Genomic DNA, 25,282 nt, shown 5'->3' on the forward strand with positions numbered 1-25,282 from the left:
GACCTAACATATGCCATGAAAACATTTGCCATTACATTCCTGTAACAAGACACAGCTGTTGTTACTTGGCAGAAAGAGTCCATGGCTTCATGTTGTTTCTGCCATATTCTTGTTCTGCTATCAGCATGATACAGTCAAACTAAGACTTGTCAGACCAGGTGATATTTTTCCAGTCATCAGCTGTCCAGTGTTAGTGATCACATACCAATTGAAGCTGTATCTTCTTATTATTAGCTGAGAGCATTGGGGTGTGGGAGAGTCATCTGCTCCTGTATCCCATCCGTGATCCAAGATGATGTTCTGACCACTGTTGTACTGCGCTATGATTTGACTGGTCGTGGCACCTCCTGTTGCATTTCACAATCGTTTCCATTCTTTTCTAACCTCGTGCATCAATAGGCTGTTTCCATCCACAACACTACATTGGCTTGAAGTTGTGTGGTTATTACACTAATGGTACACCCTAACCACTATTGTGCATGAAAAGTCAAGAAGAGTAGATGTTTGTGAGATACTGTTACCAGCTATGTCTGACATCAACATCAATACTGTGCTCAAAGTCACTTAAATCATGTCTTTTACGCATTCTGATAAAAAGTGATCATATACAGAATCTTATATATGATTTCTTCTTCTTTCCCCGAATGCATCATAGAATTCTTGTTTTTCTATCTTTGTAGACAAATATACCTCGCTTGTGGTTACCTGACCAAGTCAGTAAATATTTTCTTCATATTTTGTCACTCATTTCCTAAGGTTATATAAAAAGAGCTTATTTCAAACTCTTTCCCTTTTTCCCCAAAAGTGAAACAGCTTGAAAACAAAACACTTCTTATATAAACTGCAAACATGTCTATAGTTAACACGAGTTGAAATTTTATTTGAACACATCATTATCATAGCAATAACATAATCAATATGATTCCCTCTTATTTTCTATGTGTTCACTGGCGTGGTTGGCTGAGTAGCTAACGCATCTGCTCTCCAACCAATAGGCTATAAGTTCAAATCCCACCATGGCATGGATATTTGTGACTGCCTTTAGGTGAGAGATGAACTTCATCAAATGTAAGATCAATGCCTTTGTACTGGAGACTGAAGTGCTTCAAAAGTTCCATGTCTAAAGCAGGATTTCTGGATTATGTAAAAAATATAAGAACACAATATATAAAATTAATGAAAATAGAAAACAACAATGTCCACCCACAGTACTGATGTATTATAGGTTTACACCCTTTTCTGGCTGGTAATCACATTAAAAAAATTTTTTTTTGACATTGAACAACATTAGCAATGACTTGTGCAAAAATCTAAAGGAAAAGGGCAGAACTAATTATTATTATTTTTTATTTTTTAATTTTATTTTATTTAATTAAATTTAAATTAAATTTTATTTATTATTATTATTTTTTTATGTTGAGCCCATACTTGAGAGGTTGGTTGATCAACCTATAGTACATTAGTACCATGTATGAGTAGTGGATTGGGAAAGGAGGAACTTGTTTACATTTGACTCAAATGACTGTATATTGTATTCCTTGGGAAACCCAACAGGGAGAAGACTGTTCCACAGTACAGCAGTTGCAGGGATGAAGAAGGAGGAAAAGAAACTTGTTCTGTGGGGTTCAAGGTACACTGTGAAGGATATTGAGCTTAGTACTAAGCTCAATATCCTCCAATGAGCTTAGTACTAAGTGGGAGAATTATTGATGCTATTTCAGATGAACATTTCCCATGGAAATATTTCTAGAATACGCATATTGCAGAAACCAAACATCTGTGCAAAAGTGGGGGGAGTGAGTTGCTAAGAGATGAGTCATTAATAAGTCTAATTGCTCTCCTGTGTATTGGGTCAAGCATTTTGAGGGAGCTTTTAGGTGCCCCCCCCCCATATGTGAGAGCAGTATTCAATAGCTGGGCAGATTTGTGATTTGCATAAGGTTAGCAGCTGTTTAGAGGTGAAGTAACATCTTGAGCAAAAGAGAAATCCCAGTTTTTTAGAAGTTGAGAATGCAATGGTTGTGATGTGTTTATGTCAGGAAAGGCTTGATGTCAGGGTTATTCCAAGAAGAGAAATCTCAAATTGTCTGGAAATTTGGGTGTTGGCAAAAATAATACTGGAAGAAAATGGTTCCTTTTTATGAGAAATAAGATAGGACTGGGTTTTATTAGCATCTAAATTGATGAGGTTATCTGAATCCGATCAGAGGATGGCTTGCAGATCAGAATTGAGGGCAGTGGTGGTGGTTGATGTTCTGTAGGTTGAGGTGAGTTGTGTAGGGTAAGGTTTATCAAATGAAAGGGAGAAGTGCAATGTGCTGTCATCTGCAAAACCATGTATTGGGTTGGAGGTCAACTGAAGTAGAACTCTGTGAAATCCCAGAGTTGAATCTCAATTAGTTGAATGTTGAGAAGAGAAGGAACCATCCACTACCAACTACACATGTCCTGAGACAGACCAAATAATGGTAGTTTGCTTAGTAAGCCTTTGTGCCAGACCCAGTCAAAACACTTTGGAGATATCAAGTGCAATCACCTGAGATCCACCAAACTACTCCATGACATTTGTCCAGAGATGAGTGACATATGTCACCGATCTGATTTTTTACATTACTTTAGGCAGGACTGAGGTGAAAGAAATAGGGCAGCAGTTGGATGGCAGTGACTTGTCGCCCTTCTACTCTTCATGGATCTGATTGCCACTAATTCTTACACCTCTTCGATAACCTTTTCTTTTCAAATACAGCTTGCTTGTTTGTAATAATTAGTAATAATAATATATAATATGGTACAAAATGAAAAAGCAGAGACTGAACATTGGATAAGAAGTCCTGGTCTATTCTCTATATTTCTTGATTTCTTATAGGCTGTGTGTGGGACTTGCAAAACTTTGTGCTGGCTCACGAGTCAGTCAAACAAACATCTCACTCAGCATTATGTTAGACTGAGTGTACTCTATTATTATTATTATTATTATTATTCATGACACCTCCAAGGAGTCCGAGGACTCATCACGGGAGGACACCTACTATTATACAACTGTCTCAACCTAGTACTACACCGAACCTCTACTACCAATCATCTCCATCAATGCCATCTACCACCCATCTCCACCACCACCACCACCACAACTAGTATTTTTTTGTCTGTAAATTGCATGTGTTCTGAAGGGCCGATTTGTCTGTATGCAGGATGAAAAACCCGTGTTTCTGGGAGAAAAAAAACTCTGCTGGTCACCTAATATATCATAGTCTTGTTTATTTCTGAATCTGATCAGTTCATAAGATTTTGTTAATGCTATAGCTAATTTTGATTCTGCATAACTTAACTCAGTGATGAAGCATGTATGTCAATTACTTAGTGTGTTTATCAGTGTATGAAGAAAAAAATGTATTCATTTTAGAAGTGATACAAGACTGTTTATTATTATTAACAATAATAACATTTTTCACTACATTTTTGCTTCTAACACTTATGTCTTGAATCACTTTTAAGAAAATAATAATAATAATTTCTTCTCTGCCATTATAAACAAAAGTTGAAAACATTGACTATCATAGAAACTCTCAATAAAATAAAATCATTAGGAGTTGACATGAAACAAAATTTCAGGACATATCTACATTAAAATCCTTAGGTGTACACTTTTAACTGGGGGGGGGGGGGGGGGTAAGGGATAATTTCTTTACTGGGAATTATTCCAGGGTAAAGATATGTGCAATACATCTCTAATACAGAGACTTAGCCTCTTCGTTACCAAGACCGTACTGTGTGGTGAAGAGTCACATCCTTCCAGAGGTGCCCCTGTTTTCACAGAACAGTGCGGATCTTGACTGGAAAGTTGAAAAATATTCCAGAGGAAGGCAATGGCAAACCATCTCTGTACCCTGCCAAGAACATTCTATGAACATGCCAAAAATGAGAAAGTATGATATGGTGCTGGATGGTAAAACCCCTGGGCCTGAAGGCATCCAACATGCAACTGGGGAAGAACAGAGGGCTTCCACAAGTAGAACTAGTTTTTATGATATGTCCAGGTCAAACCCGGAAGGAAGCTTGGTCACAGATGTTGCTGATTGGAAAAGGAAGGCTCCCTGTTTCACAAGAAACCACAGGATTGGAACTTGGAATGTTAGACGTATGAAGGTAAGCTGGAAATAATAAAGATGGAAATGGAGCACAAGAAGCTGGATATATTGGGAATAAGTGGACTTGGACAGGAATGGGCCATTTTCAGTCAGGGGACTATATGGTGTATTACTCAGGACATGAGACAAGTCGTCACTCAGGTTTATGCACCCACTACAGAGGCACCAAAAGAAGAAGACATTGAAGAATTTTATGGCAAGTTACAAGAAGTGATAGATGCAACACCAAAATGCGATTTATGGCTACTTATCGGAGACTGGAATGCAAAAGTGTGAGAGACTGAGGAACAAGGAATAATAGGTCGTTTTGGTTCAGGTATTCGTAACACTGCAGGGAAGAGACTAGTTGAGTTTTGTGCAGCGAATTCTTTGTTTGTTGATAACACCTGCTTTAAACAGCACAAAAGAAGATTGTACACATGGATATCACCTGATGGACAATACAGAAATCAAATTGACTATATACTTGGAAAAAGAAGATGGAGAAGTACAATTCAGTCTGTCAAGACTTTTCCAGGTGCAGACTGTGGAACAGACCATGAGTTATTAGTGGCCACGATACATGTGAAATTACGGAAACTGAAAACAACACAAATGTCGATCAGATATGATCTTGGAAACATACCAGCTGAATGCAATATTAGTATACAGAACAGATTCAACACACTCAATTTGTGTGAAAGAAAACCAGATGAATGTCAGATGGCTGTCAGACGATGCCATCGAAACTGCTTAGGAAAGGAGAAAAAATGAAGGTTACAGGAAATTTGCAGGAAGTACGGCATTTGAATGCAGAGTTTCAATGAGAAGCCAGAAGAGATAAGGTAAAATACTTTAACCAGGAATGCCAACAAATGACCAAAAGAAAAAAGGAAAAACAAGAGATCTTTTCAAAAATATCAGAGAACTAACAGGGAAGTTTAGTGCCAAGGTGACAATATTGAAAAGTAAACACAAAGGATATCTTAAAGAAGGTGCAGGCATCAAAGAAAGATGGAAAGAGTATACAGAAGCTCTTTACAGAAAGGACTCCAAAATTACTGAGAAATTTGAAGAGCTGGATTATACACAGGAGCCAGTACCACTGGAAAGTGAAGTGAGGTGGGCACTACAACAGCTATCCAGTAAGAAGGCACCAGGAGGAGATGGAATACCTATTGAGCTGCCCTGGGAGAAGAGACAGTTAAAATTTTAACAGCTGTATGTCAGCGAATTTGGATCACAACTAAATGGCCTAGGGAATGGAAAAAATCAGTTTATATATGTTTATTGAAGAAAGGCGATGCAAGAGAGTGCGAAAATGACAGAACCATAGCACTGATTTCTCATGAAAGTCAAGTCTTACTTAAGATCATTCAAAAAAGACTGGAACCATTCATGAAGAAAGAAATGCCAGATGAACAGGCAGGATTTTGAAAAGGCAGAGGAACAAGAGATCAAATCACCAATGTGAGATGGATAATAGAAAGAGCATAGGAATATCAAAAGAATGTCTACCTTTGTTTCCTTGACTATAGCAAGGCTTTTGACTCTGTAGATCATGTGAAACTGTGGAATGTGTTAAGAACAATGGGAGTACCGGAGCATTTCATTATCCTTCTGAGGAATCTTTATTATGAACAAGAAGCTACTATCCGAACAGATCTTGGAGAAACTGAGTATTTCACAATAGGAAAAGGGGTGTGACAAGGATGTATTTTATCTCCATACCTGTTAACTTATACAGCGAATACATTTTAAGAATGGCAGGGCTGGAGGAGTCTTCAGTTGGAAATATTAATAATTTGAGATATGCAGATGATACCACCTTCCTAGCAGAATTAGAGGAACTTATTATGATTTAGAGGAACTTATTATGAAAGTTAAAGAAGAAAGTGGTCTTATAATATGGTCTTAAACTTAACCTCAAAAAGAAAAAAATGATCACAACATATGAACTTAATGATTTTGAATTAGATGGGGAGAAAATGGAAGCAGTTAACAATTTTGTGCCCCTAGGATCCTGAATTGATAAAGATGGTTATTGTACTGAAGAAGTTAAAAGATTATTACTTGGAAAGAAAGCAATGACAAATTTAAGCAAGATCTTTAAAGATAAAGATATTAGCCACGCAACAAAAATCAGAATCGTGAAAACGATGGTATTCCCTGTGGTACTGTATGGATGTGAAAGTTGAACCCTGAGAAAGAGTAAAAGAAGGAAGATAGATGTATTTGAATTATTTGGGTTTGGAGATGCTTACTAAGAATACCATGGACTGAAAATCACACTAATAAATCAGTGATAGACAGAATAAAGCCAGATTACTCCCTCAAAGCTACGATCATCAAGCAAAAATTGTCATACTTCGGACATATTATGCGAGCAAATGACAGTCTGGAGAAAATGATGCTGCTTGCTAAGTTAATTGATGGAAGTAGGAGAAGAGGAAGACCAAGAATGGGTGGATGGAGTTAAAGAAGCAACTGGAATGAGTTTGGTTATCCTAAATTCTGAAAGATATGGCCAGGGACAGGTCTGAATGGAGAATGTATGTTCATAGAATCACCAGGAGTTGAAAACGACTCGATGGAACATAACAACAACACATTTTTAACTACATAAAGGCATTTCTAAATTTTGATCATTCAAGCACTGTTGGGTGGAAAGAGCCAGTAATATCATATGATACATTGGCAACTCAGAAACAATTAAAAAACATTTAGAATCAATATACAGTGGTGCCTTGGTTAACGATGTTAATCCGTTCCAGGATTACCATCGTTAACCAAAACTGTCGTTATCCAAGGCACGATTCCCCATAAGATTTAATTGAAAATTGATTAATTTGTTCCGGCACCTCCCCACAACCATAGTATATTAAAAATGCAGATAAAACTCATTTAAAATGTCATAAAAATATTGTAAATATCATTTATTTATTTATTATACAGTTGGGGTGTATATGTATTTTCTACAAAAAAATAAACATTAATAAAATGAATTGTTCCTGAAAACAGTTTTTAATTATCAATCTTCACCAGAAGGATAATTGGGCTCACTTCGGAGTTTTTTGACAAATGGACCTGTAAAAAATATGTCTAGGATTGTTTGCTTCTGCCTCGTTTTTAAAATGTTTCTGAAAAACTGCATGGACTTTTCATTAAATAGATCTGCAGTTCTGATAACCTCAGATTTGTTTGGATTCCATTTCATAGCAATATTTTGAACTTCCTCCCACTTTGCCAAAACATTTTTGATTTCAGAGGTCGTAATTTGTTCTTTCTCTCCATCCTCATTTTCAGATGAAATTTCCATTTCCTTTTCTTCACATTACTGCTTGAAAAGTTCTTTTAGCTCGTCAGTAGTCAGTTTTCGGTCATGCATCTCCAATAATTCTTCAACATCTTCTTCCTCTACTTCCAAGTTAAGATCATGAGCAGTTGCCACAATATCCTTTACCAATTTGTGTCCTTCATCTGAAGTTTCTTCATTACCAAAGGAAGGACACAGTTTCTTCCATGCTGCTTTGAGACATTTCACTGTTACTTCTTACCAAGCCTTTACAATTAGCCTAATTGCTATGACAATGTTGAATTCTTCCTTCCAAAATTTTCTTAGGGTTATGTTGTGCCCTTGTGTAAAGTTTTTAAAATTTGCAATTATCAGCTGATCCATAGGTTGAATCAGAGATACAGTCTTGGAAGGAAGAAAAATTATCTTGATAAAATCTAATTCCTCTGGTAGCTCTTCTTGTATGCCTTGGATGGCCAGGTGCGTTATCCAAGGTTAAAATGGCTTTTAGAGGCCGACTGTTTTGCTCAAGATAGGCTTTGACAGTTGGTCCAAACACTTTGCGAATCCAGTCTCTAAATTCTATTCTTGTGACAGGCTTTGCTGTTAGACTTCCACAAAACACCGAGATTGGATTAGAGACATTGAACATTTTGAATGCTTGGAGATTCTCTGAGTGGTAGATTAACATTGGTTTTACCTTGCAGTCTCCACTTGCATTTGCTGCTAAAAGCAATGTTAACCTATCATTCATTGGTTTACCCAGGAAATGTTTTTTCTTCTTTTGTGATAAATGTCCTGTTGGGCATTTTCTTCCAAAATAACCCAGTCTCATCACAACTGAAGACTTGAGGTAGGTATAATTCTTCTTTCTATAATTCTTGTAAAGTTATTGACAAATTTATCTGCTGCTGCTTTGTCAGCAATAGCTGCCTCTCCGTGTCTGACCACACTATGAATTCCTGTTCTTTTTTTAAAGTTGTCAAACCAACCTCTGCTACCTTTGAAATCATCATCATCTACCTCAGAAGTTGATCCCGAAGTCTTCTTTTTCAAATCTTGATAAATCTGTTTAGCTTTCTGACAGATTGCAGTTTGAGATGTAGTATTGCCTGCCATTTCTCTTTCTTTGATCCAAATTAGTAATAGATTTTCCATTTGCTCAAAAAGAAGCCCTCTGACATTCAACCTTGAAGTTCCCTTAGCTACCATAAGTTCTTCTTTCTTAGCCAAAATGGTTGATATTGTAGAATGACTGATTTCATATATTCGAGCTAGCTGCATAACTTTCACACTTTCATGATGTTTTGCTATTATTTCTTTCTTCTGTTCAATAGAGAAAAATTTTCTGTTTTTTTTTTCCCTCACTAGCTTTCTTTTTGGGACCCATTTTGTCACACGGTAAAAAAATTCACTCTATAAAAAAAAAAAGATACGCAAAATACAGTATTATTACAAATTGTACAACACTAACACAAGGGATACAAAAAACGTATCGTCAGCTGAAAATAAAAGTAAAAGTTCAAAAAAAAAACCTTTTTGAAATAAAAGTTAACAGTTAAATTCGAAACCTGCAATTTTTGACTTAGTGCATTTTGCTTGTAAGGTGACGATATTAGATACAGCACTTACCGTAACATACACTGATTAGCAGCTTATAGATACAACGATTATTATACAGATGAGATTTGATTTTGCCTTTAGATGGCGAACGAACAGTGACATGCACCCACCGATTTATTGCCAATATGAACCAACACATAAAAAATACTAATTTTCATCATAAAACGCATTTATAACGACAAATTTTAAAATAAAGCACAGTACACTACAAGAAAAGAAACAATAAACGAAAACGTAAACAGCTGGCTATGATGGGTCAAACATATCTGAGCTTCACAGCTATGCTGCATGGCTGTTTTCTATTTGACAATGTTTTCCCGCGCGTGGCTGAGTGCGATCGGAAAATTCCGGTTTTTTAGATTGGATAGAGGTTCACATAATCGAGAGTCGTTAACCAAAGCCTGTGTCGTTAACCAAGAGATTTTTTTCTTACAGTCACTCATCGTTAACCAAGTACATTATTATCTGAGGCCGTTGTTAACCAAGGCACCACTGTATTAAAATATTTTGGAAAAATAAATACTTTTTTTCTGAAATTTCCAAGATTTATTATCCGCTATTAATGGTCAGATTCTGCATATCCACTAATGGGTAAGAAATAAGCTAATTACCACTGTCCACTGTATATTAAATTATGTTGTGATTAACTGGTTATCCCATAGTACAACTGAGAAACCTCTAAAGTTAAAATGATGCATGTATATCTTATTCTTTTATTGGTCATATTCCATTAAGAAATTGGCAAAACAGGTATTTGTAATGACCAGCATTCCACAATACATGTGATAAGAAAGGTAAACATACAGACACTATTTACAATATAAACATGATCCTGTTAAAAACATTACATAAATAAAACTGGCAATTAAACCGAAATTACTTCTTTCATTTTTTTTTCTATTCGTCAACTAAAAATTCCTATTTGTCACAGACAAGCAGTTCATTTTTCAAGTTCATTTTTCAAGCTCTGGCTATGTGGAAATTTCTTTAGAGTTATCTAGCTTTGATCCTTCCCTAATGAAAAACTATCCATTTACCAGTTAAGTACTGTTGCATGGTCGGTGAAATGAAAACATGAATATGTTTTGATTTCACTGTTTTTTGTTATCTGGTATTGTCAAATTGATAGCAAAATACTGGAAGTAGTTCTTGTTATGATAAACTTCAAGTGTAAGAAAAGTGAAATTGTAAGAAATTTCATGTTTCAAAGTACATGCTAGTTCACATTATGTTAATAATACAGAGTAAAAAATTGCATGAGTGTCAGAGGAAATAAAAGGGATGTAAAACAGAAGTGAAGCTTCATTTTTTTATATAAAAAAAAAAGCATTTTAAATTTTATAATATGAAGGCATATCCAAAATATTTCATTATTTATTTAAATTAAGGGGATATTTAATCCCAGAGAGCCTGTGTAGCTCAGTAGAAGTGGCGTTTGCACTCTACAGTGCTTGACTGCACGACGAAAGGTGTTCAAATCTAGTCGCCAACTAGAGGAACTTTTTCTAAGCCTTTTCTCTACCGGTTCCAGAGTTAGTTGATCTCTGGCATGGGCTAGCGGGTTTTCCCTCCTGGAAACTCAGGTTTTTCGTCCCATAAACTCAAGAAAATCAGCTGTTGAACCCACACTATTTTCAGACATTAAATATATTGTGTTAGGGTAAGGGACCACCAGATGGCAACACTTACTAGCCGTCTTCTTCACTGCGTGTCGATTAATTAGTGATAGCCTTGAGCCAGCTATCTCTGATTGGTTACCAGTGGAGATTGAACTGCCCACTCAGCTCCAAAAGTTAGATAGGGCTTAAAAACGGCCTCGCCTACTCCCTACACAGGAACAAAAAGGCGTTAGCTGATTTTTAAATTTTTTTTTATTTAATCCCACATTATTTCAGAGCTGAATAAGAAACTCTAAGATAGAAATCAAATCAAAGAGTTTCATGCCGAATATAGCAAACTATAAAAGTTCGGCAAGTCCAAGCGTAAGCAAATACCAGGCAACTTGTAGCAAAGGTGGATAAAGCTAGGATCGCTATTCTTAGTATTTACCCTAATGTAAAACTCATCCCCTAGGAGATGTATGTTGTTTTATATTAAGGGAGATAGGTCACTACCCAGACCGGTTTCAACCTTTATTGAGGTCTCATCAGCGAGTAGGTAGACCAAATAATACCAAGATTGTAGCGATAATAGCTCTAATACTTTACAGTACGAGTTGTCAAAAATATGCACAGATAAATTAATGAAATAAAGAGCTAAAAGGCATCACTTCGGCGATGTAAAAATTATTTAAATTAAGGGGATATTTAATCCCACATTATTTCAGAGCCGAATAAGAAACTCTAAGATAGAAATCAAATCAATATTGCACCACCCAGGTATTTGCTTACGCTTGGACTCACCAAACTTTTATAGTTTGCTATATTTGGCATGAAACTCTTTGATTTGATTTCTATCTTAGAGTTTCTTATTCGGATCTGAAATAATGTGGGATTAAATATTCCCTTAATTTAAATAATTTTTACATCACCGAAGTGAAGCCTTTTGGCTCTTTATTTCATTAATTTATCTGTGCACCTTTTTTCAACTCGTATTATCGCTACAATCTTGGTATTATTGGTCTACCTACTCACTCACTGATGAGAGACCTCAATAAAGGTTGAAACCAGTCTGGGTAGTGACCTATCTCCCTTAATGTAAAACAACATACATCTCCTAGGGGATGAGTTTTACATTAGGGTAAATACTAAGAATAGCGATCCTAGCTTTATCCACCTTCGCTACGAGTTGCCCGGTATTGCACCACACAGGTATTTGGTTATGCTTGGACTCGCCAAACTTTTATAGTTTGCTATATTTGGCATGAAACTCTTTGATTTGATTTCTATCTTAGAATTTCTTATTCGGCTCTGAAATAATGTGGGATTAAATATCCCCTTAATTTAAATAATTTTTAAATCGTCGAAGTGAAGCCTTTGGGCTCTTTATTTCATTAATTTCATTATTCATTTGTTCAAATTAGACTGAAAAGTAATTATACATTTCTTATTGTTATTCATCCTTTAACATAAATTTAAAATTTAAAATTTAAAAATTAAAAGCTTTAAAATTTTACAAATGAAAAACAGAATGATTTACACATACTTAATATGAAGAATATTTGGCAAAATACACTGATGAGGAACTTGCACAATTTTTGGATCTCCTGTTGTGCCTGATGTTTGAATTATATAGGCTAAAGATGTAGATTTTTTCTGGTTATAACTACTGTCTGCTAATGATTGACTCACAGGATTATCATAATAACTGAGTTGAATAAGAAGTAGTGTCCCATGCTGAGTTAATATTTCATCAACATAAACAAAATGGTCAAAATTCTGCTTCAGTTCCTAATAACAGATATTTAAAATAACTTCAGTGATCATTTTATAAAAGGTGGCAATTAATAAGCAGAAACAGATACATTAAAAAAAGCACATTAAAATGTGTAGCAATTTTTTATTTATCAAAGGGAGAAAAACTCTTCAAAAATAATACCTAATCAATTCATCTTAGTAATTCATCATCAAAGATCAACTAGATAAAGCTTAACTGCTGACTCATAGATAAATCTATAGATGATATTACACTGAACATTCCTTCACTTTCCTCTAATCCTATAAAAGTTCAAGCCACAGAGAGTTAACACCATTTCACAGTCCAAATGCAACCCCACCAAACCAACTTCTACTCCTCTTTCATTCAGACTTCTTCACTTAGTGTCCCCCCCAAGGTAGCTTTTACAAAAAAGAACACTGACAAGTTCTTTCTCTCTTCCCAACCACTATTCCACATACAACATGAAGATGCAATACATTCTACAATCTTTCAAGTAGAGGATTGATTTAAAAAACAATAAAATAAAATAAATCTGCATTTTGATTTATTTTTGATTTGAAATCTGGATATAGCTAATTTCAGCATCAAGTGGCATTCCGTGTTTTCATTTTTCCAGCCTGGTTGGCATAGTTGGGAGCATTTCTAATCTCCAACCTACAAACTATGGCATGGATGTTTGTAAACGACGTATCGTATTTTTTTATTTATTTATTTATTTTAAATCAACTGGTATGAAACCACCACCCTTATTATTGGAAATATACTTTGCTCTAAAAAAGTATTTCTTGATTGTCTAATCCATAGTCAACCAATAGCAGTTATACATGGTACAATTTTGAACTAGTTAGCTGAGTGATAATGCTTCCATTCAACAACTAATGGATCATGGATTCAAATCCCAAAGCAGGCATTATCAAAAGAAATATAAAAAAGGAGGGAAAATTTATGTAAAAACTTCATTAATGAAGAATGTTTGCCTAAGTATCAGAGGTGAAATGTTATCAAAGATACATAGTTCAAAGTGTTCCATGACGTTGGCAATAGTAGAAGAAACAGGATTGCCCATGGAACACTTTAAACAATGTATCTTTGATAACATTTCACCTAGACTTGCACATTGGTACAGATTTGTGGAAAATATATTCGCAATTTGGAATGGCTCTTCCTCTGAGTTAGTTTCTTTTCAAATTAAATGCACTTCATCTCAGAATCCAATTCATCTTAGAAGAAGAAGAAAATAACCAATCGGCCTCTTTAGATCTTTTAATTCTTTGTTAACAGATGGAAACTTACATTTTTCGGTTTTTATTATTATTACACCCTCCATGGAGTCGACAGACTCATTGTGGGAGGTTCATTCAACTGACAACATATTTATCACATAGAATCTTAAAGTTCTTAACACTCCTTGAATTAACAACACATTTCAGCAATGAATTCCATTCACTGACAATTCTCCATGTAAAAAATTTACTCCTGACACCCTTCTTCACCACACTTTTACATCTTCACCACACTTTTTCCAGGAATGACCTCTGGTTATTCCCTTCTCACCTTCTACTCTTTTTTTTTTTGTAATCCACTCTGGATTAATCTGATACAATCCTCTCACTAACTTAAACATCTCTATCATATCACCTCTCTTCCTCTTATCCACCAAACTCTGCAATCACATCTCTTCCACCTCTCTCCATAGCCAGCATTCCAAACTCCTGATATTGTCTTAGTCACTCGTCTCTGGACCCTCTCCAATCTCTCCACATCACATTGAAAAACAAGTGACCAGATCTGAGCACAATAGTTCAAGTGTGGTCTGACCAGTGTTTTATACAGTGGCACAACCACTTCTTTATCCTTGCATGTTAGAATTCTTCTTCTTATCATAGCAGCACTACGATGTGCAACCTTTGCAACACTAGCAATAGGCCCTCTAAACTTCAGTCTACTGTCAGCCATCACTCCCAAATCTCTAATCTCATCCACTTCCTGCAGTATGGCACCATCGATATAGTACACAGCCTTATATTTCTGCACTCCAAAATGCAACATCTTGCAATTATTGATATTAAAACTACAACCCCCAACTCTTGTGTTCAAGTAAAAAGTCTATTCAAATCTTCCTGAAGGGCTTCAGCATCAGCAGTGCTACTTATAATTCTTCCCAACTTTGCATCATCACCAAATAACTGAAGATCCCCAGTCAGTCCACATGATACATCATTTACAAACAATTTAAACAACAGGGGCCCAAGATCAGAACCCCTGGGGCATGCCACTGGTTACCTTTCTTTTTTGAGACAAAAAACTATAATCATACACAAGCTACTATATCATTCAGAAAGCCAATCTCTGATCCATCTAACCAATCTATTCCCATCCTCTGCAATTTGCACACACCAACTTATCATGTGGTAATCTATAAAATGCTTTTGCAAAGTCTAAGAATATCACTGTATATGATTCTCTTTATCTAACACACTCATCACCTTATCAAAAAATGCAAGTAAATTACTGAAACAGGGCCTATCCTTTACAAATCCATGCTGACCTTCATAAAGAATGCCATGTCCATCAACCCCATTCTGTACTCTATTCTATTCTTTACCAATCTCTCCAACACCTTGTATGTATAACTGCAACTGCAGTTATACATATTAGCCTATAATTGGAGACTTCTGTTTTAGAACCAAGCTTGTGGAGTGGTACTATTTTGCCCTTTTTCCACTCATTAGGAACCCTACCCACTGCAAGACTTTCATTAAATAACCAGGTCAAGGGCATAACCAACTGTAGTGCACATTCCTTAAGAATATGTGGTGATATGTCATTCATTCCCACAGACTTATATACATCTAACCCAACCAACGTCTGATACACCTCTGTTTCTTTCACTTCCAATTCTCCTAATACTTGCCTCTTTTCTATATATTGTACCGGATCACTTATACCAGTATGATATACGCTGATAAAGCGTTTGTTCACTAATTCCACTAAATTCTTTCCGGCTGTTAGTCTGCTGCCATGACTATCCATCAATGTTTGTCTGCCATAATTATTCTTCCTCTTGCTTGCCATGTAATGGAAAAATTCCCTTCAGTTAACTTTTGCCTGATCAGCCAATCTCCTCTCATACTGCACCTTTTCTTTCTTTACCATGCTTGTCACATTTCTAGCCTGCACCTTCATAGATCTGATCACCACCACCAACTGTCTTGTACCTCCTCCATAACATTTTCTTTTCCAGCACAGCTTGCTTGATTTCGATGTTCATCCCTTTCACTCCCACTCTATTTACTCGCTTAACCCTCAGTATGCAGTCATAGATTGCTTTTGTCAGATACCATGCCCTATGAGTTTCTATGCATTGTCAATATCTTTTCCGCTCAGTTCATCTACCCAACATACTGCTAACTGGCTATAGAGCTTCCTATAATCACCGGCTTTATACTTCCACATGAATCCTTTTTTGGCAGTGACATTTTCTTGTCTCATCACTTCCCAAACAAGCACCTTGTGATCACTCTCACAAACTGGAGGCAGTGTCAACACCTCATTAACAACTGCATCTTGTGAAGTTATCACCAAATCCAAAACATTAAAGCCTCTAGTTGCTTTAATCACGTGCTGCTTAAAATACTTACCTCTCAGAAATTCCATAAACTTGCTCTCCTTGTTCCCATACACTATCTCCTCCTTCCAGTCTACATTCCTGTAATTAAAGTCTCCCATCAGGATCTCCTTCTTTTTACATGCCCAACTAATTTGCCTAAACATTTCACAATCGATATTCTCTGCATTCCCTGACCTATCACAGCATCCTATCAGATATATTAACCTGTTTATTTCAACATCGCACCACAGATTCAAAATCTGGGCATGCACCATCAACTTCCACACGTTGCAGACACAATTCCTCTGCAATTATTAACAGCACTCCCCTCCTCCTCTATCCTTCCAAAAACTTATATATCCTTCTAATTCTATTCCTGACATCACATCCTCAGACAACCAAGTTTCACTTATTCCAAATACTTTTCGAGCATACCATCTCAATCAATGCCACAAACTCAGCTCTTTTGTTTCGAATACTCCTTACATTTGTGTATAAACATAACAATCATTGTGTGTGTGTGTGTTTGAGGCCATCCTACCAGTACCCAACATTCTCTATTCTGGCTGCTATACTACACCTCTCTCTCTCTCTCTCTCTCTCTCTCTTCAGTTTGACCACACCCGTTTCCCTGATCCTGACTGTGATTTCCATTTTTACCTGTCTCATTCTCACCTTTATGCATTCCATCACCTTGTGCTGCTGAAACCACATCTTCAACCTCATATCCATCTTCCTTCTACTGCCAAATCTGTAGATTTGTGCTATCCTGTTCCACAAGTAGATCTGATCATTTGCTACATTAACTTCTTGACTGTCTACTTACTCAGAAAACAATACCCTTTCTAAATGCCCAGTACTAAACCCATTCAAATGTAATCCATCAGCTTTATACTATTTGAAGTTCCCTTCAAATTCTTTCCACAGATTTACATATTGAATCTTCCTTTGCACAACTCAGCCATCTTACTATTCATTATCTCTGCTGTCCTTCTGAATTTACTGTTATCATATCTGCTCAACACGCCTATGACTTTCCTAACAACACTATTCTTTTTTACCTGCTGCACCAACTTCCTCAAGTTTCTATCAACATTCCTCTTCTCCCCAACTACGTCATTTGTGCCCTCGACTAACACTAATTTTGATGCCATATTTCTTTTTCTGCAACGCATCCGTTATTTGCTTTATTGTTCCACCAGGAAAGCATGTTTTGTGCACTTTATTAGTAATCACACCTCTAATGATCGAGTCCCCCATACACTGATATATACGACTATCTTTTGATTCTTTCTTTATTACATTAACTTCCTCCTCCTCCTCCTTATCATCGGCCAATCTCAACATTTTTCTTCTCCCCAACTAAGTTATTAACTATTTAATATCCTCTTCCAGATTTTTCAATTCACTTTCCATTAACTCCTGCTGAAGCTCTTCTACTATGCTCCTGATGTTTGCTCCCATTTCTAATCATGCTAATCTATTCAGACACTTTCCACATATGTTAAAGCTTTCCTTCTTCTCGTTTACCCAAAGAGTCCACAGATCTTTCACATTTTTTGGAACATACATATAGCAGTTTTTGCAATGCATCTACTGCGAAAAATCCAAGGCAAAGCCAGACTTTCATACAGAAGCCTTCCATGCAACTGAGGTATGTTTCTTTATGGACGCCATCTTTAGAAACTGACATAGTACAACAAATAAGTAGCAAAACACAATATAAACAAAAAAAAAATTTCAACACCACCACCACTGAAGACAACTTGTATCCAAACTGAGAAAAATGCAGCAAAATCTGCAACAAAAAGCCACACTGTACACTAATTAAAAACACTTTTTTTTTATCACAGCTCAAAACTACCGCTATGCTATCGAACATCATTGTGTAACCACACAATGCACCATGAGGTGCGTTGTGTGGTTTTCAGAAAACTCATACAGGTTGCTATATCCACACTGAATCTCACCATCCTAGTCAAAAGGCTGGAACTATTAAGACTTTAGTACATCATACCCATTCTTTATGTTCTTTGAATGAATTTTTATAGAAAGTATAATACAACATATTAATTCCAACTTTTTATCTAATCCTTTTAAGGATTCTTTCATCAAAAAAGATTTTAACAGTTATGGTATTCCTACCTGTTCCAATACAAATGAAATAACTCACCTTTGTATCCCTTATGTGTAAGGCGTTATTGAACCCATAGTGAAAGTTTTAAAACCAATGAATATTTCTATTGCCTTTCGCCTCATCAGAAAAATCTCCACATTTCTCATTTCTCCTAAAGGCAAGCTTTCATCTCTCATTTTTCCAGGCATCTACCAGATTCCTTGCTCTTGTGGTTATCTTATTTTGGACAAACTGGAAGATCTGCTTTTATTTGTCTAGAAGAACACAAGTCTTATATTAAATACCATAAGTCTGTGCATTCTCGATTTGCAGAGCATGCTATCGACACTAAACAGATTTCATTGGAACAAGACAAGAGTCCTTCATAAAAGTCATTTCCTCATAGAATGTCTTTATAAAGAAACATGTGAAACTTTACTTCATAGTCTAACTTAAACAGATCTGATGGTCTATGTTTATCCCCTTTGTGGGATATAGTACTTTTTAAATCCTAATTTTCCCTAACTTTATTTGTGTGTGTGTGTGTGTGTGTGTGTGCGCGTGCATGCACGCGTATCTTTTAGGTTAGGAATTATTGACCTTATTAGTTATCTTACATTAGTCACTCAGGTGGCACTTTTTAGAATTATCTGTGATTGTTTAATTGCCATTCTATAATCCTGCACTGATAATGCCAATGATATGGAGGCAAAAATTCTACATTAATAAAGATTTTTTTTAATGTGAATTTTCCTCCATTTTTATATTTCTTTTGATTATGCCAACTCACAGTATTGAAACAAATCAATGCAGGCACAATGCCCATGAATGTCATTAGGTGGCAGAAGAATTTCACTGTCTAGTTGTGAGACCACTTTCCTGATTACTGGAGGTCTGAAGTGATTCGAAAAAGTTCTGTATTTGGTCTTTCAGAACAAATTTCTGGATTATCTAATCCACAGCCTACTTGTACTTATGTAATATAGGTTTACAGTCTTGCATGGGTGAGGTTCGATTAAAAACAACAAAACAGGAGGTGGTATTGTAAAAGGAAAAAAAAAAGTGCATTTTTAAGAAAGTTTAAATACTGAAATTATTATCCTGAAGTTGCAAATGGTTTAGATAATACTCTGTACTTATCACATGTTGTTTATAATTACGCCAAAGCAAATGAAATTGTGAAGTAAATGTAGCATATCTGTTTGTCTGCATTCTTAGCCAGTCTATAAGTTCAGAAGAGTCAAAAAATTAATTTTTCCAGGAGAAACACCCCTATTATCTCAGAATGAGACACGTAACTCATCAGTAGTTGAAAGGTCCTCATAAATGTCCCTCATATGCAGAAGATTAGAATCTAAGTATATGTGTTAAGGCTTAAGTACTGGGAGAAACACATATTAAAAGTAGTTTAATGGAGTAAAAAGCACTAGGAATGGATTAAAAATAATATTTAATTCTTCCAATATTTCATCACATTTACAGAGACATTGTCAGGAAGTACAAAATGAGACTTGTAATACACACACAAAGGCAGCACAAAACTGGACAAAAGACTACAGTCCTAACACTGTATTCAAAGAATAGGCTGCAAGACCAGATTGACCACAGTTATGACTGCAGATGTATTTTCTATGTTCTTCGCATGTGGATGGTAGCTGATCTTCCTGTCTGTCCATAACAGGCCAACTTGCAAGAACAAGGAACTCTATAAACACCTAGAACCATCTGTATGGAAGAACATAAATATATCTGCAGTCAGGACTATAGTCAATCTGGCCTTGCAGACCATGCTTTGGATACAGCTCACAAAATCAATTGCAAAAAGATTATTGTGCTCCATCACAGTAAATTTAGAAGACAAAGACTGTTTTTAGAATCTGCTGCTGCTGTTTAAAGTCAGCCTAATTTGAATAAATATAGTTGCATAAAAAATGTCCCAAAAGGTGGGAAACATTAATAGTTCAAGATCCCAGTTTACATCCTAGGCCACCACAGGTGTCCCTATGGACACCTGTGGTGGCTTAGGATGTAACACCTGAAATTGGCCAGTTGTAGCCAAGTAACTTGACCAGCTAACCCACCTTAAGTCAAAAAGTCCAATAAAGGTTCTTTATTACTTAGCTAACCAAACAAATCACATTGTTTGGTTAGCTAAGTGAGATTGTCTTCCTAGGGTCAACGTCCATAACACAAACTAGCTACCCTACGCCAACTTTACTGATTTGAGAAGGAAGGGAAGTTGAATCATTTGCCATCAGTCATGATCTATCACAAATAGTTAACCTACCCACCAGAATACCAGATAATCAGCACATTCTTCCAACACTCTAGACCTTTTCTTAACTAGTTCTCTCTCTCCAAATATACTGTAGATGTTTGCTCTCCCTTCGACAACCCAGATCACCATCTTATTCAAGACTCCTTCTACAGTTCATTCTCCTTCCAGCCAATTTCAGTCTCATATAATATAGCAGTACAATTGTCCCAACTGGAATTTTTATGTCTCTTTTCCTGGTCAGATTACTGTGTCTCTGCTGATTCAAACATCTGCACTGAACTAATAACTGTAATAATCTTCACTGGAGTGAGAGTCTTCATTCTCTGCTCTACTGAAAATCTCCAATCCATATCCAAGACCTGGTTCTCAAAATGTACCTCAGAAGTCCATGATAAAAATGCAGTATATAATCAATGGCTTAAATTAAAAACTCTAGCTTCTCATTCAGCTTATACAACAGCCTGAAACTGCAGAAAAGTTATTAATAATCCCAAAGAAACTTCATAAGAATAAACTTGCCTCATACTCAATTGAGCCTCCATAGCTCAGTCAGTATATATTGACAAAGCCCTTTGGTCGGAAAGACCTGGGCTTGATTCCTGTCACTGACGTGAGGAACCTTTATCCGGTCTCTTTCGACTGAAGGTAAGTTAGCCGGTCTCATATGGAGGCTGGGGGTTTTTTCACCTGGAAATGCGGTTTTCACATTCTCCAGAACAGGCAAACCGGCTCCGTGAATACACATGGATTACAGTCATGAATACTTGATTTTATAGAGAAACCTGTGGAGAATTCATTACTAAAATTAACACACATGAACCACAGCAGTATGGTTTTATTACATAATTATTTCGTCCTAGGCATCTTAGGACATCATCAATACAGTAGAACAATACTAGGAATGACACAAAGGATAGGGGTACGTACATACAATGGAATCCAAATTGTGTGCAGTGGCACGTTGCGGCTTGAACTTAGATTAGATTAAATTGAATTAAATTAAAATTAAATTACAGTTGTTACTTTTACAGAATTTTGTATGACAATTTCCCATACTTTAGGGATGGCAAGAATATTATTGCAGTTTAGATTTGGCCTGTGAAGTACGGCTTCAGCACTTTCTTTATATAATCGTTCATATTTATATGAAGATCTGTGTAGGAGTTTTATCTTTTCCAAGTGGATCTCATGGTTTGGGTTTTTCAACTCCATGTTGAGCGTGGCCTAATTTGGCCTAATGTGGTTTGATGAGGTGGATATGGTCTTGATGTTCCGAAATGCATTTAAAAACTGATCTGCCTGTCTGTCCATAACAAGAGAGTTTACAGGAGCATGGAACCTTGTATACACCAGGTAGTAGCATAGGTGAAAGTTTGTCTTTGGGCGAAGGTAACAGGTTGTGGATCTGGTTGATGGGTTTATAGGTGGCAGTAAGATTGTATTTCTTCATAATTTTTGAGAGCCGTTCGGAGATGCCTTTGATATAAGGTATGGGAATCCTATGGGCTTGTTCTTGTCTAGGTTGATGTGTGTAGAGAAGTTGCTGATGATTTTTTGGGTTGTTTTGAGATTGTATCCATTTAGAGTGGCTGTGTTTTTTGATTATTTCCAAATCTTGTTTTAGAGAATCCTCGGAGGAGCAAAATCTGTGTGCTCTGGTTACCAATGATTTAATGATGCCAAATTTTTGAGAGGGATGGTGAGCAGAAGTACGGTGAATGTAGCGACCTGAAAATGTCGGCTTGCAATAGACAAAGGTGGAGATAGAACCGTCTTCTTTTCTTTGGATGTGTAAATCCAGAAAGGGGATGCCCTATGAGGATTCTTTTTCTAATGAAAATTTGATGCGTGAATGAAGAAGGTTGATTTTTTCTAAAAACTGAAGTAGCTCTTGTTCGGAATGACTCCAGACTGCGAAGATATCATCGACATATCGAAGCCAGAGTTTTTGTTTGGGTTTAAACGCAAAAATGTTTTCTTCAAGATGTTCTATAAACAGGTCTGCCAAGTTGGACCCCATTGCTGTTCCCTCCTCTTGCTTGTAGATTTTTCCTTTCCATGTGAAGTAACCAGAAGTGATAACAAATTTGAAAAGTTCAACAATATCCGACGGAAATTTTTGATTTAACAGGTCTACAGTTTCTTTATGGGGGATATTCGTGAAGAGAGAGACGATGTCGAAGCTAATTAGCATGTCAGTTTTCAGCAGTTGAAAATCTTTTATTTTGGCATGAAATTCTGTGGAATTTTTTATTGAAGAGGTTGAATGGCCTATGTGGGGATGGAGAAGGTTGGATAAGAATTTTGATAACTTGTAAGTCGGGCTGCTAATTGAATCAATGATAGGTCTGAGTGGGACGTTGTTCTTGTGAAGCTTGGGTAAATCGTATATTCTCGGAGGTCTAGCATGATATGTCTTGAGTTTTTTTGAAGTTTCTTCATCTAAAGACTTTGTTTCATCGAGTATCTTGTTCAGTTTTTTCAGCTGTCTTTTTGTGGGATCATAGTCAAGTTTTGCGTAAGTATTTATTTACGAAATATTTACGTAATAAAAAACCAACTACTGTGGTTCATGTGTGTTAATTTTAGTCAGTCATCAATACATCCCAGATAAAATATTGGGGGGGGGGGGGAAAGCAATGGTGAACTACCCTGTAAAAATCTCACCAGGAATACTTTGTAGGCAAAGTCACCTATGGTCAGAAATGACTGAAAGGAAAAATCAGAATCAGAACCTACTCAATTAACAGTCAAGCCTTCTGGTCCCTTGCAAATAATGTTGGGCATAACTCCTGCTCTTCCTTGTTCCCATCTCTCTCTTGCATTCTGATAGTACCTAGGTAACCTCATCCAAGGAAAAGGCAGACCTCCTGGAATTTTTTCTTCCAACTTTTGATTGGACAACCAAAGCAAAATGCCTCTAGCACAACCACAAACTGCCTAATGCATGCCACCTCTGAACTTTTGCCAGAAGACATCAGGAAAACCTTGATTAATCTCAATATTAATAAGGCTCCTGGTCCAAGTGGTATTCCTCCAGTTACTCAAAACTTGTGTCCTAGAATTAACACCCATCCTGTATTGCCTATATAAGCTATCACATTCAACTGGCATCTACCCAACAGCATGGAAGCAGGCCTTCACCCAGTCTGTACCTAAAAAAAAAAAGCACAAAAGTCAGCCATCTAACTATCATCCCATTGCTTTCACCTCAGTACTTTCAAAAGTGATGGAAAAGGTTATCAACAATCAGATTCTTCATAATCTGGAGACTCATCAACATCTACAGCTGACCTCCTCCAACTCGCCCATCCTTGGACACAGGCTATGGAAAGATTTGAAGAGACCCATGTTGTCACTCTCAGTATTTCAAAGGCATTTGATCATGTCTGCCATTGAGTTCTCCTGAACAAGCTACCATTTTATGACCTCCCTCCTGCACTCTGTCAATGGAATGCCAGCTTTTTCACTGGTCTTTCATTGCATGTCATGGTGGATGGATGGCTTCATCTTGCCATATTTCTCTATCAATGCTGGAGTACTCTAGATCTGTACTCCACCCATACTGTTCCTCCTTTACATTGATGACCTTCTCTCTCTCTCTCTCTCTCTCTCTGAATTCAAATCCTATTCACAGTTTTGCTAATGACAGTACTCTTCATTCCTCTTTCTCATTTGAGAAACTGTGTAGTAAAACTCAAATGACAGAAGCCTCAAGATCTTCCATATCCAATGACTTAAATACTGATCCTACATTCTTAAATGGTTGAAGACAACTTAGTAAATTTAATACTATAAAAACTCAGGTGTGCTTTATTACCCACAAGAAGTGGGAGTGAAGTATCCTACTTCACTCACACATCAAGATCAGCTTTCTCTTCTTAGGCTGACTGTCATATCCATGTTCATCCTGGCACAAACATATTACATACATAGCCTCACCAGCCTCTAAAAAAAACTTGGTGCTCTTTTCCATTCAAAACATTACTTCTCTTCTGCTCAACTCCTAACACTTTATAAGTCTTAGATCTGACCAACCTTGGAATATTGTTCCTACATTTGGGGTGGTGCACCACACCTCCCTAAGAATTCTTGATGATATACAGAAGAGGGCAATCCATTTAATAGTTGACCTTTCCTTCAAAGACTCCTTCAGTTACTTTCCCTAGATACTCTTTTCTGCACTGTACCTTTTCTATAGGCACTTTCTTGCTCCTCTCAATTGGCCACTACTATTCCTCCATTTTTTCTACCCATGCAAGAACTAGAGCGGTCATTGGTCCAGACCCAATATGCTGATCAACTCCAAAGTACCAAACAAACTTCTCATCATCCTCCTTCATTCCATCTAATTTTATTCTTTGGAACAATCTCCCTCATACTTTTTTTTCCCACCAATTACAGCCTCACTCTTTAAGAAACATATCAATAATTACTTCTTCCTCCATAAACACTTACCTACACAAGGCACTCTTTTGTTTTAGGTCCTATGACCTTTCATTCATGTGTGGGGTCATCACAAAAACTTATTGGTTCATTTAACAATAATTAAAAGTAATCTATCCCAAAAATATTTATCTTCAGTTTTTATGTTACCTTTATCATTTCTGATTCCTTTTACAGTACTCTTTCCTCTGTTTCTACACTTTCAAAAAGGATATCAAGGATATTTATTTATGTTCTCTATTTTTACCAGTCTTCCCATGACTTTTGTTCAGCTACTTATACATTACTTTACTTTCTTACATTTTTCCTTGTATTCACTCTGAGCACACATGCATCAGATTGGAAATTTCAATATTCCTTCTTCTTTTCCATAAGTATTTCTTTAAATTCTTGAGTTCACAATGAAATT

The 25,282-nt window shown here is 36.5% G+C and overlaps 1 protein-coding gene across 2 annotated transcripts in view; it reads right to left on the reverse strand.

Moving 5' to 3' along the window:
• The window catches only part of Aasdh (Aminoadipate-semialdehyde dehydrogenase), a 239,502-nt gene that overhangs the window by 194,436 nt on the left and 19,784 nt on the right, over window positions 1-25,282 (reverse strand). For both annotated transcript variants that reach the window (XM_090395050.1, XM_090395051.1), the window contains exon 4: window positions 12,190-12,434. In XM_090395050.1, the coding sequence (XP_090251176.1) occupies window positions 12,190-12,434 (245 nt within the window). The remainder of the gene's footprint in view (window positions 1-12,189; window positions 12,435-25,282) is intronic.

This window comes from Typopeltis vanoorti, chromosome 6 (assembly GCF_054136105.1).
Source record: "Typopeltis vanoorti isolate ZY-2024b chromosome 6, IOZ_Tvanoo_1.0, whole genome shotgun sequence".
Lineage (NCBI taxonomy): Eukaryota > Metazoa > Arthropoda > Arachnida > Uropygi > Thelyphonidae > Typopeltis > Typopeltis vanoorti.